Below are 25,437 nucleotides of genomic sequence, written 5' to 3'. Positions count from 1 at the left end.
GAAGTGTTCTAACAACAACCCACAAGACTTCCAAGGTAGTGTTTGAAATTGATGTTAATCTTGATTATGCATTAATGCACTTATTGGTATGCTTATGATGTTCCTGATGTCAAAAACACTCAACATACGGGATGAGGTAAAATAAAACCTGAAGTGATGGCCTTTTTTTAAAATTATTATTAGTAGCTAAAAAACTAACTGAATTTTTAGCTTTTAAATATTGGTACTAGTAAGTGTACACACATCTTAGATGCAGTTGGAAGAGCCAGGCAGTTGATGTGTAATGAAGACCAAACAGATATTTGGGTTAGGCTTCAGGATCCAGGGTTCAAGACTGAGTAGGAATTTTACCAGTTAGGAAGTTTGTCCTCTTTCTACATATGTGCTTGCCTCTGACACTCAAACCACAGGACTCAATTAGTATTAATTTTCCATACAGTGTGGTCAAATGATTACACTTCATTAATCTTCACAAAAAGGAATAAATTCCTGGACTACCACTTGGATATAGAGGAGTGATATATATAATGTATACCATATGACACAGTCACTTGTTTAGAAGATGTAATAATGCACACAGGTTGAGTAGAGATAATTTTTTTAAAGGTTTTATTTTTAAGTAATCTCTACACCCAACATGGGGCTCGAACTCACAACTCTAAGATCAAGAGTTGCATGCTACACTGACCAAGCCAGCCAGGTGCCCCAAGATAATTTTTAATAAAGTAGAGCAGTGCTTCCCCAAAATCCAAAATAGCAGATAAGGCACAAAATCATTTCTAATTAGCATTTAGGTTGCATTGTGATTATTCATGTTCAGGCAACCACAAACAAGCATAAGTCATACCATAGGTAGCCAAATAATTTTATATTATTTTATATTATCTCAAGGCACATTAGATTTTGACAATTATTTCAACAACTCAGAAGTACCATTGGATGTTTAAAGAAGCAATAATATTTTTTGGGTAGAAGTCTCCGGTGGATAATCAGGAGGTGAAGATAAGACTAAGGAATGAATACTTAATTTAAGCAGTGCCTTGGACCAAGTTTCTGAAAGAGAACCTGACCTATAATAGGTGCTCAATAAAATAAGCTCTTTATTGCTGAGAGTTATTTGGGTTAGCCACCAGGAACCAGAATTTGGGGACTTTTTACCAACTGGGAAGTGTGTTCCATACAGTGAGTTCTTGAATATGTGGTATTTCTACACTGACTAGACCTTCCAAGGCCATTTAAGTAAATTATTGTAGATCTGGGAAATAACAAGTTTCCTTGAAATCTGAACTATTAAAAATCTTCACTATGTTTTTCTAATTTTAAAAGTATACATGTTTGTTGTAAATGAATTCAAGAATTTCAGAAATTATGTAACAGTATAAAAAGGTAAAACTTTTAGATTATAAAAACTATGCAGGGTAAAAAGGTAAAACTGTTCACAGTTATAGTAGATATTACTAAATTGTCTTCCCCCCAAAGCTATACAATTTATAATCTTATCAATAGTGTATGAGCTTCTTTGCTTCCCCATAATATCTCCAAGATTATATATTACTATCTTTTAGGCACAAAGTAACATTGATTTAATTTACAATTTAAAATAATTACTGAAATTGGGAATATTTTCTTATGTTTATCAGCCATTTGTATCTTATCTTTTATGAACAACTCACTCATGTTGTCTATTTTTCTTACTGATTCATAGGAGTTCTTTTCATATAAGGTATATAAGTTAACATTAACAGAGCAAGAATACAGTAATAAAATCAAGAATTCTTGAAAAAAGTTTTTGAAAGATGTTCTTTTACCTTCAATGCTAAAAATTTGTTCTCCTAGTGTCCCAGCCTTTTCTAGTAGAGCTGCTTCATCAGACACGTTGAAAAAATATCTTTCTGTTGGAATACTGGCAATTGCTTTAATTTCTTTTATTAAATTTTTAGTATCAAGGGCATTTCTGTTTAAGTACCCAAGAACCTTAAAAATAGAGGAAGAGGGGAAAAAAGTCATTATAGCTGTACTCCAATATCCCTACTAGCACTTTCTAGTATTTATTTCTGAACACAATAGGACCTCTGGAGAAGTAAATCCACACCCCCTTCGTCAACAGGACTGAAAATCAACAAGAAGCGAGACAGAGTGAAAATCTTTTCTATAAAGCTGTGAGCACCAAATGAGAAAGTGCAGTCTTGCAAAGTGATGTTATAAAGGAGCACTTACCCATCCACTGAAAGACAACTAAAAAGAAAATCTACTTACTGCTATGCCAAACCTCAGTATATTGTCATTGTTGCATTGATCAATCACGGCTTTCAACATTGAACCATCATGTGATTCACCGTCAGTTACAACCACCATTACTTTGGTGGCACCCGGTCGTCCTCCAGCCGCTGCTGCATAAGCAGAATCTCTGTGGCAGATAAGATTAAAGACTCACTATCAAAAGATGAAGCTAATATGTGGACCTCTGGTTAGAAATATAAATGTGAAACTAACTTCTTTGAGCATGACCTACTGTGACTTAGAATTTCTCTCTATAGATCTGGTGACATATTTACCTACATTCTATTTGCAGCTTATAGGGAAATATATATAAATCTTACTTGGCATTAACAATAATTTCCATAGTTTCTATGGCATGTGTGTGTGTATTTACATCAAGAATCCTTAGAATTATCTTCTGATAACAAAATTCAATTCATTAATATTAATCAACAGAGCAAAGATATTCAGTCCTATCACCAGTATTACTCACTGGATCTGCATTTACTTTCTCAATATGAAATTGCTTTTTAAAAAGTAATAAATACACTTGGTGAAAGAATGTCAAAGCATTTGGAAAGGTATAAAATAAAAATCTGACACCAAGCCACTGTTCCAAAGGTAACCACCTTTATCTGTTTGTTTCCTTATAGAAAACATTTTATTTAGATGTATATGCGTAATCTACTCCTCAAATGTTCATGCAAATGGGGACATAGTCTAGCCAATTATTTTTCGTTTTTTTAAAAGACTTTATTCATTTATCTGACAGAGAGAGAGAGGGAGAGAGAGAGAGCACAAGCAGGGGGAGCAGCAGAGGGACAGGGAGAAGCAGGGTCCCTGCCTAGCAGGGAGCCTGATGCAGGACTCCATCCCAAGACCCTGGAATCATGACCTGAGCTAGGGGCAGACACTTAACCAACTGAGCCACCCAAGGTGCCCCAATACAGTAATTTTTCATTTTGATGGAGATCTTTCCACATAGGCACATACAAAGCTCTCTCTCTTTTTTAAGATTTTGATTTATTTATTTGAGAGAAAGAGCAAGAGAGAGTGCACAAGTAGTGAGGTGGGAAGGGGCAGAGGGAAAGGGAGAAGCAGACTCCTGCTAAGCAGGGAGTCTGATGTTGGGCTCGATCCAGGACCTTGAGATCATGACCTGAGTCAAAGGCAGATGCCTAACTGACTGAGCCACCTAGGTGCCTCCAAAGCTCTCCTTTTTAATGGCTGCATAATATTTCATTATTTGGGGGTAACCGTAGTTTAACCAATTCTCCATTATTGTGCATTTAGGCCATTTTGAGTTTTACAAGTAATGCTGTAATAAATGTCCTTGTGTATATATCTTGGCATACTTTTCCAAATGTATCAGTAGGATAAAATCTTAGTAGTGAAATTACTGGGACAAAAGATTTACACATTTCAAACTTTGAAAGATATTGCAAAATTGGACTCTAAAAATTTCTACCAATTTGTATTTCCATAATGTAAAAGAATGCAAGTATTTCCATCTCCTTTCCTTAACAATGAGGATTATTAAACTTTTAAATTGGGGACATTCTGATAAGTGAGAATATATAATTGTCTTAATATGTGTTTTTTTCATTATGAAGAGATAATGAGTATTTTGTGTTTATTAGCCATTTGTATTTTTTCTCTATAAACTCTTGATTTTTTTTCTTTGACCATTTTTCTTTGTATTGTTCATTATTTTCTAATTAGTAAGAGCTCTTTGTTAATTAAGAAAATAATCTTTTTTCATATATATCACAAATATTTTCCTCAGTTCATTAATCTTTTAAATTTTAGTGGTATTACCTCTGTATATAAATTGCATATTTTGACATCAATTTTATTAGTTTTTTATGTGTATTCTTTTATATTTGACATGGTATTTTAAAAGGACCTCTTATCTCTAGACTTGTTTCTTTAATTTCCCAAGTTTCTCATAGTCCCTTAATAATTACATTTTCTTAGATTTAAATTTTGGTGCAGCTGAAATTTATTTTGATTCAAGGAGTGAGTCAGGAATTCAGCTTTATTTTGTTTCTAGATCGGTATCCAGTTGTCTAAGAACTTTGTTCCTGTCTATTGGATACTCCTGTTGCACATTCTTTCTGGGGAACGCCACCCACTCCTTTGGACGACCTACCACCTGTATGATGACACCTTAAAGTCTACATCTATTTCCATTCATCCTATTTCATATTTATACATTCAATGCCTGCTGAATATTTTCACCTGAGTGTGCAAGGGACACTTTAATTTCAACATGTTTAAAACTGAGAATATCATTTTACTCCCTAAAACCTTCCTACACAACAGAATGTTGAAGTGTAGAAAAATATTTCATATTTGTCACCCAGACAAATCTGAATACAGTACTCACATGAAATACTTGTTGAGTGAATTATACTCTTTATGACACATGGTAGAATTCACGTATGATTATAAGATTTCTGAGGGCAGAAACTGTGCCTCATTTGTTTTGATTAACTTCAGGTCTTGGAATAATAAATCATAACCATAGACAGTCAATGAAATAAGATAAACGGAAAATGGCAATATTTACTAAAAGAGTGTCAGAATTCTATTTGATGTTGTAAAGAAACAGACCAAAAAAAAAAAAAAGAAAGAAAGAAAGAAAGAAAAAGAAAGAAAGAAAGAAAGAAATGAAGAAAAGAAAAGAGAAGAAAAGGTAATTAACTTCTGGAAGGTGTGAGTAAGAAGTTAGGTGATTCTCCTAACAATGGAAAGGCTTTGATTAGCTTGGGAAATAGTGGTAAGAGCAAGATGATGGTACAGGAGAGAAAACCAAAGTTCTGAAAAGATGATAAAAGCCAAAAAGTCACATCTTAACAGACAGTGGCCATTCTTTTTGTGAGGAGATCTTACCAGGTCCCTGAGCTCCTTCCAGGGAAAAATACCACATCCACACTTCCTGCTGAAAACACAGGCCCTCTGCAGTTTGTAGCTCCTTCTAGGCCATTCTCCATGTCAACCTACTGTTCCTCTGAGTCTAGGTTACTAGGCCATAAAGGGCACTTTGCCAGTTAGCAACTGACCTATTGACTGGCCACAGCCTGTGAAATGGTGTGGCCCAAAAGAACATCTCAATAGGGACAATAGAGATTAACCAAATCAATCCACTTGTAGGAAATCCACTTTTGAGACATATAGGGAAAGTCACCAGTTGATAGAAACAGCAACTAGCATATACACCCAGAAAAAAGGAGGGGTAGATACAATAGGAAATGCAGAAATAGGAAAGACAGGATACATGGTGACTGGCCAGACATGTGCTACCAAGGAAGAACAAAAAGAATAAAGAAAACCTGCAAGTGCTTACTTTGAATGACTGAGGGGAAAGGCAGTAGCATGAATCAAAATGGAAAAGTCGTGAGCATGGGTAGGGAAAAGAATAAGGCTGGTTTAGGATGTACTGAATTTGATAAGTGAGCCAACACTCCAAATTAAACATCTCCAGCATCAGCTGGATGCCTGTGTGAATTCTGGGAGAGAGCTCAGAACTGACCACATAGCAATGTGGTGACCTACACAGGGCTAATGGAGATGCCATGAGAGTGGAGACAATGCCTAAGAGGAAAGGGAGACAAAAAAAGAGGTCTCTGTTTAGTGAAGAAAAAATAGGAAAAGGAGCCAATGAAGAGGCAAAATTGTTGCAGAAAGTTGGCAGGGATTCTAAAAGTTTGTGATGTCATAGCAACCGGGGCTGGAATAGCAGTGTGTGCTCATCAGCAGCAGATAGTGAGGGAAGCTGAAGAGGATGAAGTTTGAGGCAGGACCACTGGGTTGCTGGCTGATAAAGAGGCCCACGTTTACCTGGTGGCAAGCCATATGTTTCAAGGAAGTGGAGGGAGGGAGTAAAGACAATTTTTCAAGGAGTATGGTAGTGGAAGGAAGAAATGCACAACACAATGACAAAGGCAGGAAGTGGGTTTAAGGGAAGGTGAAGTTATTTTTCTCATTTACTTTTTAAGAATAGGAGAATCTTTAGCATTTTTGTAAAGGTACGTGATTAAAACAGAGTGAAGATGAACGCAGGAGTGCTGAGAAAATAGAGAAACTGAGCTAAAAATTAAGAGTGTTGCATAGTTGTAACATTCACATTGCCCTGGGTTGTAATAAGCATAGTGAACCCATTCCATTTAATTCAGACTCCTAGGTCATTAACATTTAAGATTCTATGACCCTTCTTAATATGCATGAAGTGCTCCATTAGCTCAAGTCGTTTGTGGCCTTGATAAATATTAACAAATAATTGCAGATTGCTCCATTTCCTACTTAATCTAAGGTCTTTTAATGTCGTTTCATCTACTTCATATACAATCTTTATTTTATTTTTTTTAAAGATTTTATTTATTTATTTTGACAGAGAGAGAGACAGCGAGAGAGGGAACACAAGCAGGGGGAGTGGGAGAGGGAGAAGCAGGCTTCCCGCGGAGCAGGGAGCCCGATGTGGGGCTTGATCCCAGGATCCTGGGATCATGACCCGAGCGGAAGGCAGATGCTTAACGACTGAGCCATCCAGGCGTCCCGCATATACAATCTTTAAAAAAATCATGGAATATCTTTTAAAAGTCCTAGAAATCAAAGATTTTAAAATTTCATTTCCTATTGCCTTTTCAAAGTGTTCAAGTGACAGAACGTTTGAACTTTTCTTCTTTATTCTGATTTAAGTGTTAAGTACCAGGTATGTTATTTTTGTCTTTTTTTTTTTTTTTGGTCTTTCTTATTTACAAGCACTTCTATTTTATCAAAATATTGGGCTATTAGCATCATAACTTACTTTGCATATTGAATTGCTTTGAATGTATTTGTGAGGTCTCCACCATACTGGTATGTCTGGGATGTTGCTTCAATCATTTCAGCTTTGGTTTTGAAAGTGTTCAGGTTAAATACAACTCTTGGATTGTTGGCATACTGAATTAACCCCACCTTCAAGAAAGCAGAAGTTCATTAAAGGTTTGTCATTAAGTTATAAATAATTTCTAATTAACCAATATAATCAAAATCAAAAGTGCATCTGGATGTGGGCTGATAGTATAAGGGAATCATTTCCAATTTTGTTCTTAAGAATAGTTATTTTTCTTCCAATAGAATGACTTCTTTGTTAGAGGCTGTCAGGAAAAAGCAGCAGTACTTGTTGATAAGCAAGATGAGGTCCTATCTGGTATAATTTGGTTCTCAAGAGTAATAGTTACATATTTTCAACTATAATAGTTATAGATTATCTAGTAATAGATTTTAAAGCACTGTCTTGTAATATTTTAATATGGATAAATATTAGAATAAAGTTCATTAACAAGAAGATTAAATGATATAAATTTTCTAATTAACAATGGATATGAGCTAGCAAACAATTATAAGCAGTCATAGATGGAAGATAACAGCTCATCAATTGAGAATATTTGCATATTAAACAAAGAATTAGATTTGAATACAAAAACCCAAAACATAACAGTGAGCTAATCAACACAGTCAATTTATTGTTCTGGATTTCCTCTAATCACAGACTTCAGCATTTTTGGAAGAAACCTGCTATATGAGCATGTGGGCAAGAAGTTTCTGGCCTTCAGAGAAGATGCCATTAGGGAGAGTCTTATTTGAAAGACCTGACAGAGAGAACAACTTCTGAACAAGATTCTGGGGCACATATCCTAATCCTTTAGATCAAGAAGGCCAAACACTTCTATTAACATCCTGGTTCTCAGCACTGAAATCATCCTCTATGCCTAGGAGTTGGGGGCTTTCAGAACAGGAAGTGGCAATAGGAGATTAGTGGTAAAAAGGTCTCTAAAATAGAGGTCAGTCTGTAAGGAAGGTGGAAGGTGCAAGGCCTGGATTTCTGAGTTCAATCAGCTACTTTTGCTAGGAAGCAATCAAGTAGGCATTAGGAAGAAGTGAAAAATATGATATTGCTGGAGCCTTCTCCTTAGGATAGGATGTAAGACTTGAGAGAGAGGATGGATCAAAAATAACTCTAAGGATTTGAAAGTCTAAAATGAGAGGAAGATGTTAGTAACTCCCATGACAGCCCCAGAACTTCGGTGTGAGAAAGGGGAGTGATGCATAGAAGACTCAAAGAAATGTAGTATATTAGGACTTACAGAAAGGTCAAATTTAGATTGGAAGAAAAAGAGACTTTGTAAAGCACCTCTAGAGATGAAGAAGATGTATTAGGGTAGGAAGACAAGAAGAGGAAGGCCATAAATTCCTTGCGAGAGACTATGAAATAGAGTAAATCTTGTAATGGGGGTAATCCATTTAGAGACAGATAAAATAAGCAGATACTTAGGAAAACTTCTCTTATGATGGGCCTTAAGATGGTGCTATACAGAAATCAGTGCCATACCTAGTCTTTTTAAAAAAGATTTTATTTATTTGAGAGAGAGAGAGCACGAGCTGGGGGAGAGGCAGAGGGAGAGGGATAAGGAGACTCTCTGCTGAGCATGGAGCCTGCCATGGGGCTTGATGTGGGGCTTGATCCCAGGACCCTGAGATCATGACCTGAGCTCAAGTCAGACACTTAACTGACTGAGCCACCCACGTGCCCCTACACATAGTCTTATTCACAGAAGTTTCACACAGCGAAACCTCCAAAGTTTCAGGGGACATTAGTGTCCTTTAGGTATTGAAAAGCAATGTCAATGGGGAAAACATATAATAATATTTTGTAATACTATACAGGAAAGCAGAAAATCAAATTTCAATATAGCTAACTGCAAAGCATTTAGGGGAAATGTTCCAACAATTGTTACTAGATGTTGGACACTAAGGCCTCAGATGACAGGAACAACCCAAAAACATACACTGGTAACTGTGAACTGGTTCCTGTTGATGTTGGTTCTACAACCAGAATGAGCCATGAAATGGCAAATCCAATAAAAAAGAAAGAAAAAAGACCCAAAACTTTAACAATAAATGCTATTTGGTTTTTGGAAAGTGAGAAGCTTCTGTTCCTGAGTTTTGGATGCCTATCTCAAGAAGACAGAAAAGCAAATTAAAGACTCATTAAAACACAGGCAGCTACACAAAATTATTTAAAAGACATGTCCTGTGTAAAAAAGGAAGGAAAGACTAAAATATGATAAAAGACTAAAAAATAGTAAAAGATAGGATTATACTGTCTATGGACTTCTTTATAAAAAATCCCAGAATTCAAGGACAATTGTTTTACCAGCAAACAATAAAAAGAAATTATTAGTCCAAGTGGCTGTCAAGAAAAAATACATACAGGATTTTAAAATGTATTAATAAATTCATGAGTTATAGGAAGGAAAAATAAGCAACTAAAGAGGATTAAATGCTATATCCCAGGGACTCCTGGGTGGCTCAGTCAGTTAAGCATCCGACTGTTGATTTTAGCTCAGGTCATGATCTCAGGGTCGTGAGATCGAGCCCCGAGTCAGGCTCTGTGCTGGGCGTGGAGCCTGCTTGAGATTCTCTCTCTCTCTCTCTCCCTCTCCCTATGCCCCTCCCCCCACTTCCACTCTCTCTCTCTTTCTCACACACACAAAAAATGCTCTATCCCACATCCGATGCTTGTGTCAGAAACAGAAGTCTCAAATCTCAAAAACCAGCATTGGGCAAAGGCATAGACAGAACAAGTCAATGTAGTACAAGTTTCAATTAACTGTCAAGATTACCATTAAATGCATTTAATATGGGGATCTGACAAATGCAAAAATTAAGACGTCATAGCTAACAATATTTTCTCAGAAAGAAAGCTGTGGGTTAGTGTATGCATTATTCAAATCCATACCTGTGTTTTTTTGGGGCCTATATCCAGGCCTTGGACAAATTTTTCCAAAAAATTCTTTACTGCATCCCAGGGATAAATACTGTTTGATTCATCACACACAACCACAACATCTATGAGGGAAGGGCAGGCTACACAGGAAAAGATGAAAGAAACAGATTTCCATAGGTAATTCAGTCTTCACACTCATATGCAAATGGAACAAAGTAAAATGGACTTGAGGAGTTGGGTGGCACTTGATAAATCCCACCTTCCCCCTTCATGTAAGGCATTGCTCAGACCCTCTGCACATTCATCACTTACTCTGAACTGCAGGTGCAAAGCTGGTCAAGAGCTGAAAATCGGGACTGACGTCAGAACAAACCCCAGTTGTGTAATATTGACTTCCACACTGCTGTGCCCACAGGGGCCCACACGTCTTCAGAGAAATGAGAGCAATGACAAAACATGGAAAACATGAGTCCTCTACGTCTCCATTGGTAAAACTCAGAGATCATTTCTATGATTTTACCAGATACTAGGAATTGTCAACTCTTGTAACTAACTAACAGATCAAAAAAAAGCCTCTGAGAGAAAGTGTCTCAGAAAGAAAGAACAACCCGAAGTAAGGGAGAAAGAAGGTGGCCCCTGGGCTGGGAGGCAGGTCTTGATGGTGCAGGGAGAAGCCCCTCTGGTCACCCCCCAAGCTAGAGAAAGCGGGTGCTTTCTTTCCTCTTTGGTCTCTCAGTTACCTGGGCCTCAGGGGCTGAATCTGTAAATGAGGATAATCATACCTATTACCTTTTAAGGTTGTTGTAAAGATTAAGTGGGTCTATAGATATAAAACATTTAGAACAGTGCAGGGTAAATAGCAAAATGCTACATAATTGTGAGCCAACTTCATTGCTATTATTATTCTTGAACAAAGATTATACCATTCACCTATACTACTATGCTCTCTGTCTACTACCTCTTATTCTATTCAGCGGAAACCATAGGCCCACAAGCCCCAGGGCCAGGCAGGAACCTAGGAGTGTTCTGGGCTGGTATAGACGCCATGATGAATGAAGAACCCAGGGGCAGCCACCATGGCTCTTGCCCATTGCCAGCCTTGCCAGATCTTTCCAATTTTCAAGGAGAGCCTGAGAGGACAAATTCTTTGTGAAAATTCAATTAAAAAAAAAACAAAAAACTCTATGGGCTCAACAAACACAATGATGTTCATGAACTGCCAGTTTCTGACTTTGTTCTAAAGTATTTATTTGAGGACTTCTGATCCCCCTTTTTCTACTACATAAAACCTTAGGTCATCCAAGCTACCACTTGTCTCCCTGCCCGCACCAGACATACTACAATTCTCCATAGTCCCGTCAACCCAGCCTCAAATCTCTCTTTTTCAGCAGCCCTTGAATGCCAAGAACTCCTGCTTCAGTTGTGATTAAATCACACAGAAAACGTCACATTAAATAATATTAAAATTGCTAGATGTAAAAGGACAAAAATGGGAAAGAGAAGTCTAGACAAGATCTTAAAGAGCACCTACAAAGTTTAACATTAGGTAAAGCTGTGGATCAATTATTAAAGCTTAACAAAAAAGTGTGAACTTGCAAAAAGCAATTGGAAGAATAAAAGGGAATTTATTTGATCCAGTTTAATTGTTGGTTGCTCGAAGGAAAAGCAGCTGTGGTCATGTTTCATGCTCAATGAATAAGCCATAGTTCTTCCTCCTATAAAACTGGTTCATTTTGCCAGTTAGTTAGGGGACAATCACAATTGACGGCTTTGGTTAGTTTACCAAATAACAGATACCAATTATTGATTCCTATAACCCCATCCCCAATCGTTCTTTTTTAAATCACCTTGAAAAACAGTAACTCATGAAATATTCAAGATCTTTTTTTTTGTTGTTTTAAAAGCAATGGAAAACAGCATTTAGAAGTTGAAATTAGAATATGCCAATTGTTAATGCCAGAACTACATTCCTGCTTTAAGCCCAGAACTTAAGAAGTTTTAAAAAAAAATGTGATGATTGTCAGTCTTTTCCACATAATTCTTAAGAGTATCTTAAGATTTTGACCTTTTAGGTATGTAAAGGAAGCTTTGGCTTTTTTTTCTTTCTTTTTTTCCTCTCTCTCTCTCCCTCCCTCCACCTTTGCGCCTTCTCTGCTTGCTACATTGATTGTTAAATTAATCTCTTAAATTCTCTAGCAATTTTAAATTACTTTACCTGAAGTCACACATTAAAATTTTGAAGCACAACCTGTAATCCCTATATCTCAATATGTTCCTCTTCCTGAATTTATTCAACCTTAAAAACAAACAAGCAAACAAAAAAAAAAAAAAAAAAAGAGGAAAGCAACGCTATTATAAAGACTTTAGGATATCATAAACTGTGAAGATTCATTGCAATATTCATTTTGCTTTGAATTACACATATTATAAGCAATACCTGATATCTGAATACCAATGTCTGAATACTAGTATCTATTAGTAAAAGTAGAATGATATTGTTAAAAATTGATTACATTTTTAGAATAATTTAGTTATTATACACATAGGCTTTTAAGTTAGCATGTCAATCATATAGCCATAACTAATGTGAAGTTAAATTAAGCATTCTATGGCTATTTTAACAGGGCGATATAACTAGGATCATCTATGAGCTGGTGGAAATGTCTAATAAAATTGGGTTTTTATTTGCCTTAAAATTTTTTTTAATATGTGATGGTTTTCATTTTTTAATATAGTCAGATATTTTCAACAATTTCCTATATTATTTCTCCTGTTAGTTCTAAGCTCAGAAAATTTTCCCTCTTTCAGAAAATTTCCATTTTCTTCCAGTTTTTAATATTAACTCTTTAATTCACTTGAAAGCATATTTGAATATACAAGTTATTAACCAATTAATTGTCCCCAGACCGCTTGTTAAAGAAGGTATTTTTTTCTCACTGATTTGTGATTCTTTCCTCAGCATTCTAGAAACTAAATGAGAGTAAACACTAATATGAAATAAGAAGAGACCAAGCCATGACTTAGATGGTATCAGATTTACCAACAGTTACAGCAAAGGATTAAAGACAGAAATACTCTTCAGCTTTGAAATCCACTCTCTGAATTAGCAGTACCTATCTTGAATGTTCCTACGGGAAGGAGAAATGAGACCTGGAATTCTGCTACTATCAACAAATGCTAAGAGTACTTTCCAAGGGCAAAGAATCGGTGTTCCTTGTGTTGCTTTTTTCTAAGACATTCTGTGGCAATGCTTTTGCTGAATATCTTAAGAAGTCTATACATCAACAGATGGGCATTTCATGTTGGATATCCACAATGGATGATTTATCCAAAAGCAAACTCTAATATTTAAGTGTCAAGATTTGATTTGATAGGTGGGATGGTGAGAAGACACTAATTTCATACTTTCTTGAAATAGATGGGAATTTGAAAGGTAAACACTCACGAGAAATCCTCCAGTGCCCATGTTCCTTGTGAGAGTCAAGCCAAGGCTCATGTTGGTTTTCATTTCAGTAACATTGGGAATGCTTGTGGCAGCTTTCAAAGGGAAAAATATTTTAAAAAGTGAATAAATCTTCACCATTTATTTAAACTTGTTTAAAAAAAGACCCACACACTGATGTTTATGTGTAGCATTGAATTTAGTGTCATATATCCAGGTACTCACATTACATAATCACATGTAAAGAAAGGAGGCCTTCAGTGATCTGGTAGCTTGTACACTTAAATGAGTGAGGTTACAGAATGTCAGATATTAGGGGGTAGTGACTGTAAAGGGCATGACTTATAGGCATTTAAATTTAAATTTTTTAAAAACAAAATGCTGGCCAAACAATACACACCTGAGGACACTATTCGGTCTACAATTTGCCAACCTACTCTTTTCAAGGTCACAACAGCTCCATCTAATGTTTTATTATGGATCCGAAAAAAAAAATCCTTAAAGTGTTATCAAAAAATGCATACAGTAGAATCTGGCCCAAAACATTAATGACTGAATTTTAAAAGGAAATCATGAGACTAGCCATGTAAAATAATAAATACAAATAATTACAAAGTATTCTAAATAGTGACAATTTTTTTATTAGAATGCAACAGAGTGTTTCTTAGCATCTCTGAAAGCAACACTAGTATTGACAGGTCTATACCTAATGGTTTGTTTTGAGGAGGGAAAGAGGTATGGTTAGACTTAGATATCTATAAATAATCAGCAAAATAATCCTGAACATTGATGGAAACTGGTCCACAGTCTGGGAGTAGATGGTCCAAGAGGCAGCACATTTCTCATGTATCTTATTAAATCAGGTCTTTAAGCTGTGTTGGAAATTTGGATACAATTGGACCCCATATGACTAAAGATAATAAAGGCAAAAAAGTTGTCTATGTTTCTTCAAGACAGACTATGATTGATTTTGTTATTTTTTTTAATTAGAGTTACATCAAATGAGATCTTGTTACTTGTAAAAAGTCATATTGCTAATTACTACTTACCTTCCAAATTTAGTTTTTCACATGTAGCATTGGACAGATCAACAGGACATTTATACACATCTCCCATTCGGTTCTCAGGAAAGCCACTCCAAGGTGAACCAACTAGTAACCTAGAAATAGGAATTATTTTTCATTAGATATAAAATGTTAGTATAGTTTCTTAAAGTTTAAAACTGACCACAAAACAATGAAAAAATCCCCCACATTTAATTTCAATCTTAATAAGAAAATAGTTCCTATTTGTTCAGTTATAATTTGTTCTTTTTCCTTTTCTCTTAGCTGATCAAGATTCTTAATGAATATTTGCATACAGTATAGAAATATAATGCAGGTCACAAATGTGATCTGCATATGTAATTTAAAATTTTCTAGTAGTCACATTAATACAATAAAAAGCAAAGGTGAAATTCACTTAAATAATATATTTTATCTAACTTGATATACCAAACTAGTATGCAATCATTATAAATAAAAATTATTAATGAGCTATATGACATTCTTTTTTCCATACTAAGTCTTTGAAATTCAGTGTGTTTTATACTCAGAGCACAAATCAGTACGGAGAAGTAACATTTCAAGGGCTCAGTAGCCGCATGAGGCTAGCGGCTGCCATATTGGTCAGCACAACTTTAAAGAATGAAACAATATTAAAACCAAAACAAAAACTAACATTTGTTGAGTGCTTTTCTTGTCCTAAGTATTTTCATATGTTAATTTACTTAGGGAACAGATGAGTTATCTAAGTGGTTTTACTGTTTATTGTCTATATAAGAGGATCCTTAGCAAAAACACAGAGCAAATATACTGTGGAGCTTTCTTTATGTGTACCCTGTTTGTAGCCAGAACACAGGATGCAGAGTTTGGAGACTGGTGCTCCCATCCTCCTTTTGGTTAGTTTCATTTCCTACCCAGCTTGACCAACTAGAGACTAAATGTTTCCCTGTGGAGACACTCACCTAACATTTCTGGTTACAGAAGAATGGACAGAAAGAGTCCATGTAAACAGTCTGATCTTCAGAATCTATAGTAGGTTAATTACTCAGCAGCATTCAGTTACTAAGGAAGCATATTTGATTCAATGTTTTTTTTCCCTGTCAAGGTTGGCAGATTAGATGAAACTTAAATTCTTTCATGAGCCTTCTGCAAAAATATTTTATCATTGTTGATTAAACAACATGTGCCTCACACTAAGTGCCACAATGGATACAAAAAGACTAAGGTGCAATCTACTAAATCTAGTAAAACTATTTAAGATACATGACAAGTAAAACAATAACAATACAAATGAACAGAAAGATATAAATAAGTTCCTCTCTGGAACAAAGGTTAAAATGGTCAGAGGATGCAAAAATGGATATTGAAAGATGAAGGTGGCAGTCATCATTCTCAGCAGAGGGAAGAGTGTGAATAATCATGGAAAGAAGAAAATACCAATTATTTTGAAAGACAGTTAATGATTCACACAGTAAGTGAGAGCTAAGTGTAACTGATTCTGATGCCCAAGCTCTTAACCCTTAGCTTATTCTCCTTCCTCTTAGCTGCACAAAGGCCTGGCATAGTGCCCAGATTGGGAAAACTATCTGGACAAATGGGCTGCGTTCCAGGATAATCAAGGAGTGGATCTGGAAACTGATGGTCAGGCCATGTCTACCGTGATGAGGGTGTGGCTGTGTGGTGTGTAAGGAGGCTATGGACTGGAAGGACACCAGCCAAGGTCAACTTGTAAGAGCACATCCACACTGTGGGCCCAGGCTGTACTATTCATAATGTAGGTAAGAGCAGATCACGTTCAAATAATACTAAATGTGGTAATTTGGGTGACTTTCATTATGCACATTTTCCATCCATCCTCACCAGCCCAAGGGCAAAAAACACACTGAAGAGTAAAAATTAAGTGTTTCTCATCTAAAATTTAACCATCTTGTTCTCCAAAGTCTTCAGCAGTAAAGCACCATCATGGAGTTACCTACTTCTCAATGAGAAAGCTCAAAAGGCTACTTGCTGTCTCCTCTTGACTAAGTGCTCCCTGGACACACCTCCCCACCTCACTTCCTCCAACCTCACCAAAGGATTCGGGATTTGATAATCTCACATTCAGGAGGGGGTATGACATCTCCACTACTGCTGTGAGAGCTGTGGCCTCCTACACGAATCAAATGGGAAGAAGAGAGAAAAAGAAACATCTGCACAACTGTGTGCCTCTTAACAAAAAGGATGTGAAAGTACTTGTAAATCTCTCAAAGAAAACATGTAAATCTCTGGCAGTATGATGCCATATTAAACTCTAACACAAGACAACAGGTAACAGTGGAAAACCAGATCATCTTGGTGACTGGTAAAGAACCAGGGTGTCCTCATCATATATGACTCATTCTTTCAATATGGTGAACCACATTAGTTAGTAGCCTCCAGGTCATGCTAGTGACTACAGAGAATGTTTCAAAGACCATTGTTAACTCCCTTATTGGCAACATTTCCAGTAGACTCTCCTCGCTTCTACCCGAGGCCTCGGTGAAATCCTGGTTCCTGACAATTCATCCTCATAAGGAAAGGCTACGACGTCACCAGTGGCTACTCCAAGGGAATTGTGACATTCTTATATTAATCAGACAGGAAGGTGAGGGAGGCTGGTATATTTAGCTATAAAATCTTATGTAATCAGCTGTAACAGGAAGAAACATGCCAGGAGAAAATGTTACAAAGGTGGAGAATAGGATAGGTGAGTGAGTAAACCCAGCTGCAGTATGGTAAAACATCTTTGAAGGAATGGATTTAACGTAATCACAACAGACAAAAGAGCTGCATGAACAGTCGTGTGTGCTGATTCTCAAAACAAAACAAAATCCCAAGATATAAACTCTCTTTCCTACAGTGAAACTGGGAATTCTTCCAAGATGACTTAAAATAACACTTACTGTTCAATTATCTTGTGGGGAAATAGTGATTATGTAGAGTTCCAAAACACAGCCAATTTGCCCACCTCCAGTGGAATTCAAAATACTTTGTTTAGTTAGTAAACAGTATTTATGGTGGTGTAGGTAGTTTAAACCCACAATCCAGGGGCTGTTATAAATATCTTCCTTTGGTCTGTGAGTCTATAAACTCTGCAAGTGTTCCTTTAATACTAGCGATTTTTCTAGAGATTATTGACAGAATGTACTTAAGATAGTAGGGCAAAACATGTTTCCTTTATTCAACAAACGTTTATTGAAATCCTGTGGGGCTGAAATTTTGCACAACTCCAGGGGATACCATTTCCATATAAATAGTGTGCTCTGGCCTTGTTAAGTATGCAGCCTGTGAGGCTGTACATGGTGGCTAGACCTACTATGCACCAGACTTGATTCTAGGCACTGGGGATACGTCAATGAATAAGTCAGTCAAACATTTCTGGTCTCATGAAGCTGACATTCTAGTGGGGAAAAGATAGACAATAAATTTAATAAGTAAATAAAACATATCGTGATGATGATCAGTGCTTTACAGGAAAAAGGAGGAGGATAAGAATGTGGTGTGGAGGGTGTTATTTTGAAAAGGTGCAATTTAAGCAAAGACTCGAAGGAGGTGAAGGAGTAAACCATAAGACTCTGGTGGAAGAATACTAGGCTGTGGGAACAGTAAGTGCAAAAGCCCTGTGGTTGGACCACACTGTAAGAGGAAGAATGTGGGAGGAGATGTGGTCAGATTGGTAATGGGGCCAGATCCCATAAGATTGATATGAAATTCTAAGAACATGGCTTTGCCCGTGAGTGACATGAGAAAGCCATTGGAGGATTTTTTAACACAGTAGTGATGTGATCTGACATATTTTAGAAGGATTTGGAAGACTGCTTTGTTGAGAATTATTGCATTGGGCCAAGGTGAAGCAGGTGAAGCACTTCAGAGGCAAATGCAAAATCCAGGCAAGAGGTGATGAGGGGTTCCTACAGGGCTGTGAGAAGTGATCCTATTTTAGATATATTTTGAAGGTAGGGCCATCAGGATTTCTTGAGAGGTTAGTTTTTAAATACACACACCCACACCCATACTCGTGCAAACACACACACACACATAGACTCAAGGAGGCCTGGGTGGCTCAGTTGTTAAGCGTCTGCCTTCGGCTCAGGTCATGGTCCCAGGGTCCTGGGATCGAGTCCCACGTCGGGCTCCCTGCTCAGCGGGAATCCTGCTTCTCCCTCTCCCACTACCCCCTGCTTGTGTTCCCTCTCTCACTATGTCTTTCTCTGTCAAATAAATAAATAAAATCTTAAAAAAAAAGAAAAGAAACTAAAAGGAACCAAGTGGTCATGATCAGATAAGGGGGATACTCTCAGTAGAGCAAGATTTTGAGATAGGATGAGCTCAAGAGCTCAGTGTGAGGTATTTTAAGTTTGAGATATCTATCAGACATCCAAGGGGATATTTTACTTAGGATTAGAAGCCTATTGTATATAACACATTAATGTAAGAAATTTCAAAGTCTATAGTATATAAATATAAATATTGTTCCTTACATTGTTTAGTTCCAAGCCACTCACGACACAAGGGTTCTGGTGAGTTCTCTATAGCTACTTGCTTCCTGCTTGAAATGTAAAAGGAGTTTATGATGCAAAGAAATCACCCGGGAAGACTTCAAGTCTCCAGGAAGGAGGAAGACAGGTAAAGAGAGTTCATTTTTAGCTCCTGGTTGGGAAATATTGTTGCTATAAATTTAATAGTTAAACCCTTTGGCATGTGTTGAAAGGAAATTTTAGTTTCTAAGCTTCATTATGCTACCTCAGACTCCTTTGGTTGCCAGATTGCTTCCTTAAATAGGGGATGGCTAAACCCTCAAGGTCTTTCAGTTCCCTGATGTCGAGTCCACCAACCTCATTATTGCTAAAACATCTTAAGCCTATTGTTCTGTTTCATAAAAAGCCTGGAAATTAGCTTTTGTACTGTAAACAGATGAATCAAATAAAAGCTGATTCTGTTATGTTGACTCATCCAACATGCAGTTTTGCTAAAGTTAAAATCAAAAGTTGATATATTCAATTTAAAGCCTTGTGATGATATAAATTCTACATTCTTCGAAGGGAAGGAATGATTTTTAAGACCACCACATTTTTCTAAATCAAAGCCCATGAGATAGTACATTTCAACAAGGTGCTTAGGCAGATGGTTGTTTTATCAATGATAAAATTTGGAAAAATAACATTTATAAACTGTTTAATAGTTTATAAAGTACTTTTTATGTACACTGTCTTCTTTGATCCTTATAAATAGAGGTCAAGTGTTACAACTATTCCTGTTTTCCTATAAAAAAACAAGTCTAAGCGTCTAATTGGCAACAAAGTCTAGATCTGCACCTGTGTCCTTTCATTCCAAACCCCTGATTCTTTCTATCAGAGTAAGTTCTGCTTGGAACTCTTCTAGAGGACAGGTATTCATTGTTTGCCCATCCTATTAGCCATAAACAAATTAACAGTTTCCACCCATGCCACTTTGTATTCCCCAAATCCCTCTTCAGATGGAGCTAGACTGATGGAAAAGTTTCAGACAACTGGCCACCAGGAAGGTGTGCATATGTAAGCCCCATTCACTTTTGTAAATGAACTTTGTTCCAGGAACAGACATTCAGGCATCAACACAGTGGAAAGCTTTAAATTATAAGACAAGCTAGTGAGGCATGGAGAATTTTCACAGATCACTGAAGGTCTCCAGACATTTGGGAGTAGCAGATCTATCCCCTATGCAAGTCACAAAAGATGGGTGTGTGTGTGTGTGTGTGTGTGTGTTTGTAGGTATACACACAAATTTGTGTCCAGAGTGGGGGAAGGGAGAAAGAAGTCTGAGCTGGGGATATTTAAAGTGCCCTTTCTACTATAGACTTTTACTTATGATAAATAACAGAAACCATGGAAAAAATTTAGCCATAAAGATTATTTAAACTTAGTGGAAACGAAAAGGACAACTATGGTGTAACAAATGTAGGTGGATCAACACCAGGGTGGTTCATGGGGTTCTAAAAGATACTCGGTTCACTATTCTGCCCCTACTGGCTGCTTAGAGAAGGTCTTTGTTGGTAGGAGACATGATATTTTGCACATCTATATTAATAGTGTTGAGTGATGGTTTAATTATATGGCAATAACATAATAATTACTTATAAAAGTATTAAGTTTTTAGCTTAAAAGTGTAAGATTATTAGAGTCAGACTTCTAATGCCTTTCCAGAATCAAAAATTGGACTAAGTTACAAGTTAGTGAAAATAAAATGTAATGAAAGAACAAAAAGGAATATATATGTCATGGGTTTAAAATAAAAGCAAACTGGGGCGCCTGGGTGGCTCAGTCGTTAAGCGTCTGCCTTCGGCTCAGGTCATGATCCCGGAGTCCTGGGATCGAGCCCCGCATCGGGCTCCCTGCTCCGCGGGAAGCCTGCTTCTCCCTCTCCCACTCCCGCTGCTTCTGTTCCCTCTCTCACTGTGTCTCTCTGTCAAATAAATAAATAAAATCTTTAAAAAAAAAAAAAAAAAAAAAAGCAAACTCTGAGAATAGACAAAGTAAGCATGTTAAATGGCACTGCCAGGATAACCTAATGGCAAGAGAATTTTATCTTTGGAAAAAGACATAAAGGATGATATTGGCTAATATTTAAAGGCCATAATGAAAGACAAAGACATGATTATTTTGGAAAAGGGATCAGAATAGCATTCTTGGCCAAGAAGAAGAAATGGACTGAAGCTAATCTAATATGCATGGAAGCTAATCGATGACAGATGAGAAATGGTTGAGAAACAGGCAGTGGAGAGAAGTAGGGAGGAACTTGTTATTAAAAATCCTGATTTTCTTCCTATGTATTTTTACACAGTGCTAAGGAGAGTACTTCACATATGCATAATGATTTAGTGTTTTTTTTTTTAACAGTGGCTATGATTTATTTCTTTTTTTTAAAACAGTGGATATCGTCTATTTCTGTTTTTTTAAGTTTTTATTTCAATTCCAGTTAGTTAACATACAGTGTAATATTAGTTTCAGGTGTACAATATAGTGATTCAACCCTTCCATACGTCACCCTGTGCTCATCACAAGTGCCCTCCTTAATCCCATCACCTATTTCATCCATCCCCCCCACCCCCACGTCCCCTCTGGTAACCATCAGTTTATTCTCTATAATTAAGAGTCTGTTTCTTGATTTGTTTCTCTTTCTCTTTTTTCCCTTTGCTTATTTTTTTGGTTTCTTACATTCCACATAATCATAAAATCATATAGTGTTTGTCTTTCTCTGAGTTATTTCACCTAGCATTATACTCTCTACATCCATCCATGTCTTTGCAAATGGTAAGATTTCATTCTTTTTTATGGCTGAATAATATTCCACATCTTCTTTATCCATTCATCAATAGATGGACACTTGGGCTGCTTCCATATCTTGGCTATTGTAGATTATGCTGCTATAAACACAGGGGTGCATGTATCCCTTTGAATTAGTGTTTTTGTATTTTTTGGGTAAATACCCAGTAGTGTAATTACAATGTATTACTAAGTATCTTACACTTTTAAGCTAAAAACTTAATACTTTTATAAGTAATTATTTTTAACTTTTTGAGGAACCTCTATACTGTTTTCCAGAGTGGCTGCACCAGTTTGCATTCCCACCAACAGTGCAAGAGGGTTCCCCTTTCTCCGCATCCTTGACAGTATCTGTTGTTTCTTGTGTTGTTCATTTTAGCTATGTGGACAGGTGTGAGGTGATATCACAAAACAGTTTTGATTTGCATTTCCCTGATGATAAGTGATGATGAACATCTTTTCATGTGTCTGTTGGCCATATGGATGCCTTCTTTGGAGAAATGTCTGTTCATGTCTTTTGCCCATTTTTAAATTGGATTGTTTTTTGCATGTTGAGTGCCATAAGTTCTTTTTTTTTTTTTTTTTTGTAGGCTCCATGCCCAGCATGGAGCCCAGTGTGGGGCCCAAACTCATGACCCTGAGATCAAGACCTGAGCTGAAATCAAGAGTCAGATGCTTAACCAACTGAGCCACCAGGTGCCCCGAGTCTCATAAGTTCTTTATATATTTTGCATACTAACCCTTTATCAGATATGTCATTTGCAAATATCTTTTCCCATTCAGTAGGTTGCCTTTTAGTTTATTTGTTTCCTTCACTATGCAGAGGCTTTTTATTTTGATGTAGTCCTAATAGTTTATTTTTACTTTTGTTTCCCTTGCCTCAGGAGACATATCAAGAAAAAAATGCTATGGCTGATGTCAAAGAGGTTACTGCCAGTGTTCTCTTCTAGGATTTTGATGGTTTCTTGTCTCACATTAGGTCTTTAATCCATTTTGAATTTATTTTTGTGTATGGTGTAAGAAAGTTTCTTTTGCATGTAGCTGTCCAGTTTTCCCAACATCATTTGTTGAAGAAACTGTCTTTTTCCTGCTTTACTGAAGATTAACTGACTATATAGTTGTGGGCTTATTGCTGGTTTTCTATTCTGTTCCATTGATCTATGTGTCTATTTTTGTACCAGTACCATACTGTTTTGATCACTACAGCATTGTAATATAACTAGAAGTCTAGAATTGTGATGTCTTCAGCTTTTCTTTTCTTTTACAAGATTGCTTTGGCAATTCAGGGCCTTTTGGGGTTCTATACAAATTTTAGGATTGTATGTTCCAGCTTGAAGAATGCTGTTGGTATTTTGATAGGGATTGCACTAAATGTGTAGATTGCTTTGGGTAGTATAGACATATTAACAATATTTATTCTTCCAATCCGTGAGCACGGACTATCTTTCCATTTCTTTGAGTTATCTTCAATTTCTTTCATTAGTGTTTTACAGTTTTTCTAGTACAGAAAACTGCACTCTTTGGTTAGACTTATTCCTAGAGTGGTTTAGTGTTTGAAGTGCTTTAATTTTTTTTTTTTTAACTAAACTACAGATTTTATTTGGATTTCACCAGTGAAGTGCTTTACTTTTATTCTCTCACAAGGTGCTCAAAACATTCCAGTTTGGTAGGAATGGCCCTCTCTTTGTGCTCCAGAGAGGTTGTGTGACTTTATCAAAGTCACCCAGCTAGTGGTGTGGAAACAGGGTAAAACCCTTGTGCTCTGGCTCCCAACTTACATGACAAATCCCTATGAGACAATGAAAAGGCAGATGTTAACTGTCATCTCTGTCCATGCAGAAATTTTAATTCAAAGTACTGAATGAAGTTGATCTTACTTTATAAAGTTTATATGACAATAGAATTAAATATTTTTCATAAATGCCAATTACCTTCTGCCGCTCTCCTCCTAGGATACTTAAAAAAAATATGTACACTTGGAACATCTTATCTCTGTTTTGCATTAATCTACCATATGCACATTACTTCTTAGCTCTGTAATCTTAGGCAAACTACTTAACATTTCCAAGTCCCAGTCCCCTCATTTGTAAAAGGAGTAATAATAGAGCTATTGTGAGTATTATGTGTTCAGCAAAGAAAGAGTACTCAGTACTTTTAAATATTGCAAATATCAGTAAATACCAAGTACTGTCATTTCCAACCTACATATGGCATAATCTTTGATATGTGTTATAGAATTGAATGTTTCTTATTCATCTAAAATTCTCTTCCATATCTCCTATAGACAAGCTGTTATATTTATAACACACATAGAGCTTTATTCATATTTTTCTTAGTTAAAAAGTTGAACTATAATATAAGCTCATATATAAATGGAATTTTTTATTGGCCATAACACATGTTCATTATATTTCTCTTCTTTACTTAAGGAACAAGTATGCACTAGTCCTTGCTGACACAAGAAATTACATCTCTCCCACTGGAAATACCCCTTGTTGCCAGACAGTTTTTGTTACACAAGTGACTGTTCTAAGGTTTTTGAGTCATATAATGAGCTCAGACTGTTCATGCAGCAGGCCTTTGGATTAGACAAACAGAGACAGTACATATCACCACAAGCTTCCAGGAAATGACTTTAAACATATCTCAATCCTTTGTATAATTGCTTCTGATAAGAATTGCATCATCTACATTTGAACATCCTGTGTGTACAATGGGGGCCTCAAAGTGACACAGAAGGGGGAACAGACCACAGCTTTACTTACAGACAGAGGGGTGCTCTGCTGCTCTGCTTGGGAGTAATCTTGCATTTAAAATTATGCAGCTTGTTTGAGACTGTTAAAAAAGCTCTAGAATTCTCAAAGCCACATCATCACTATTTCTAGAATAAAAGTCCACAGTGTAATAAAAGTATAATAAATAAAATGAGCAAAAGCATCAAGATCATTTTGTTAAAATCTTGTGCATCCCAATGTAAACTATGCCTATAAATTCTTAGAAACATGGGACATATGTGACAGCTGATGTTGTACTTGAAAAATAAGGAGTGTGGTTTAAGAAAACTCAGAGCCATAAGCGAGATGTCAGAAGGAAGGAAAGGGCTGAGAGATAGAGTTGGGGCTCAACAATACAGACTGTAAAGAAAGTCAAGGAGAACAGAGGAAAAACTATCCAAACAGCAGTTTCAGAACAAGCAGTAAGAGAGTAAAGGAAATAAAAGGGTGTGTGTGTGTGTGTGTGTGTGTGTGTGTGGTGTGTGTGTGTGTGTATGTGAGAGAGAGAGAGAGAGAGAGAGTGTGTGTTATATAAGTCCAAGAGGAAAAGACTCACAGTTATAAAGGAATTCACAGTAATCCCACTTTCTTTGCCCAAAGTTAACTTGATTAGTATCAGGAGGAAAGTTAATGTTTAAACAGTCCTTCCCACATCTGCTACTTCCATAATGTCTGTGCAGTTGTCATAAATTAGGAGTGGAGAAGGGCACAGTGCCAATCGTCAAAACAAATAGGCAATTCTGGATTCCAAGTTTCATATTATTTTCCTTGAGCCTGAGAGTTGTGAGGGCTGCCTGTCCTCACAGGGGGACACGCCATCCGCTGG

The 25,437-nt window shown here is 36.6% G+C and overlaps 1 protein-coding gene across 1 annotated transcript in view; it reads right to left on the bottom strand.

The window, feature by feature from the left end:
* Positions 1-25,437, bottom strand: part of ITGA2 (integrin subunit alpha 2) — a 108,844-nt gene that overhangs the window by 52,115 nt on the left and 31,292 nt on the right. Inside the window, exons 3-9 of the mRNA XM_036114461.2 lie at positions 14,525-14,634; positions 13,479-13,570; positions 10,346-10,460; positions 10,046-10,173; positions 7,070-7,218; positions 2,257-2,407; positions 1,809-1,974 (exon numbers count right to left, since the gene is read on the bottom strand). Coding sequence (XP_035970354.2) covers positions 1,809-1,974; positions 2,257-2,407; positions 7,070-7,218; positions 10,046-10,173; positions 10,346-10,460; positions 13,479-13,570; positions 14,525-14,634 — 911 coding nt within the window. The remainder of the gene's footprint in view (positions 1-1,808; positions 1,975-2,256; positions 2,408-7,069; positions 7,219-10,045; positions 10,174-10,345; positions 10,461-13,478; positions 13,571-14,524; positions 14,635-25,437) is intronic.

This window comes from Halichoerus grypus, chromosome 2 (assembly GCF_964656455.1).
Source record: "Halichoerus grypus chromosome 2, mHalGry1.hap1.1, whole genome shotgun sequence".
Taxonomy (NCBI): Eukaryota; Metazoa; Chordata; class Mammalia; order Carnivora; family Phocidae; genus Halichoerus; species Halichoerus grypus.
Note: the sequence above shows the minus strand (reverse complement) of the source record. Positions and strands in the feature narration are given on the sequence as shown.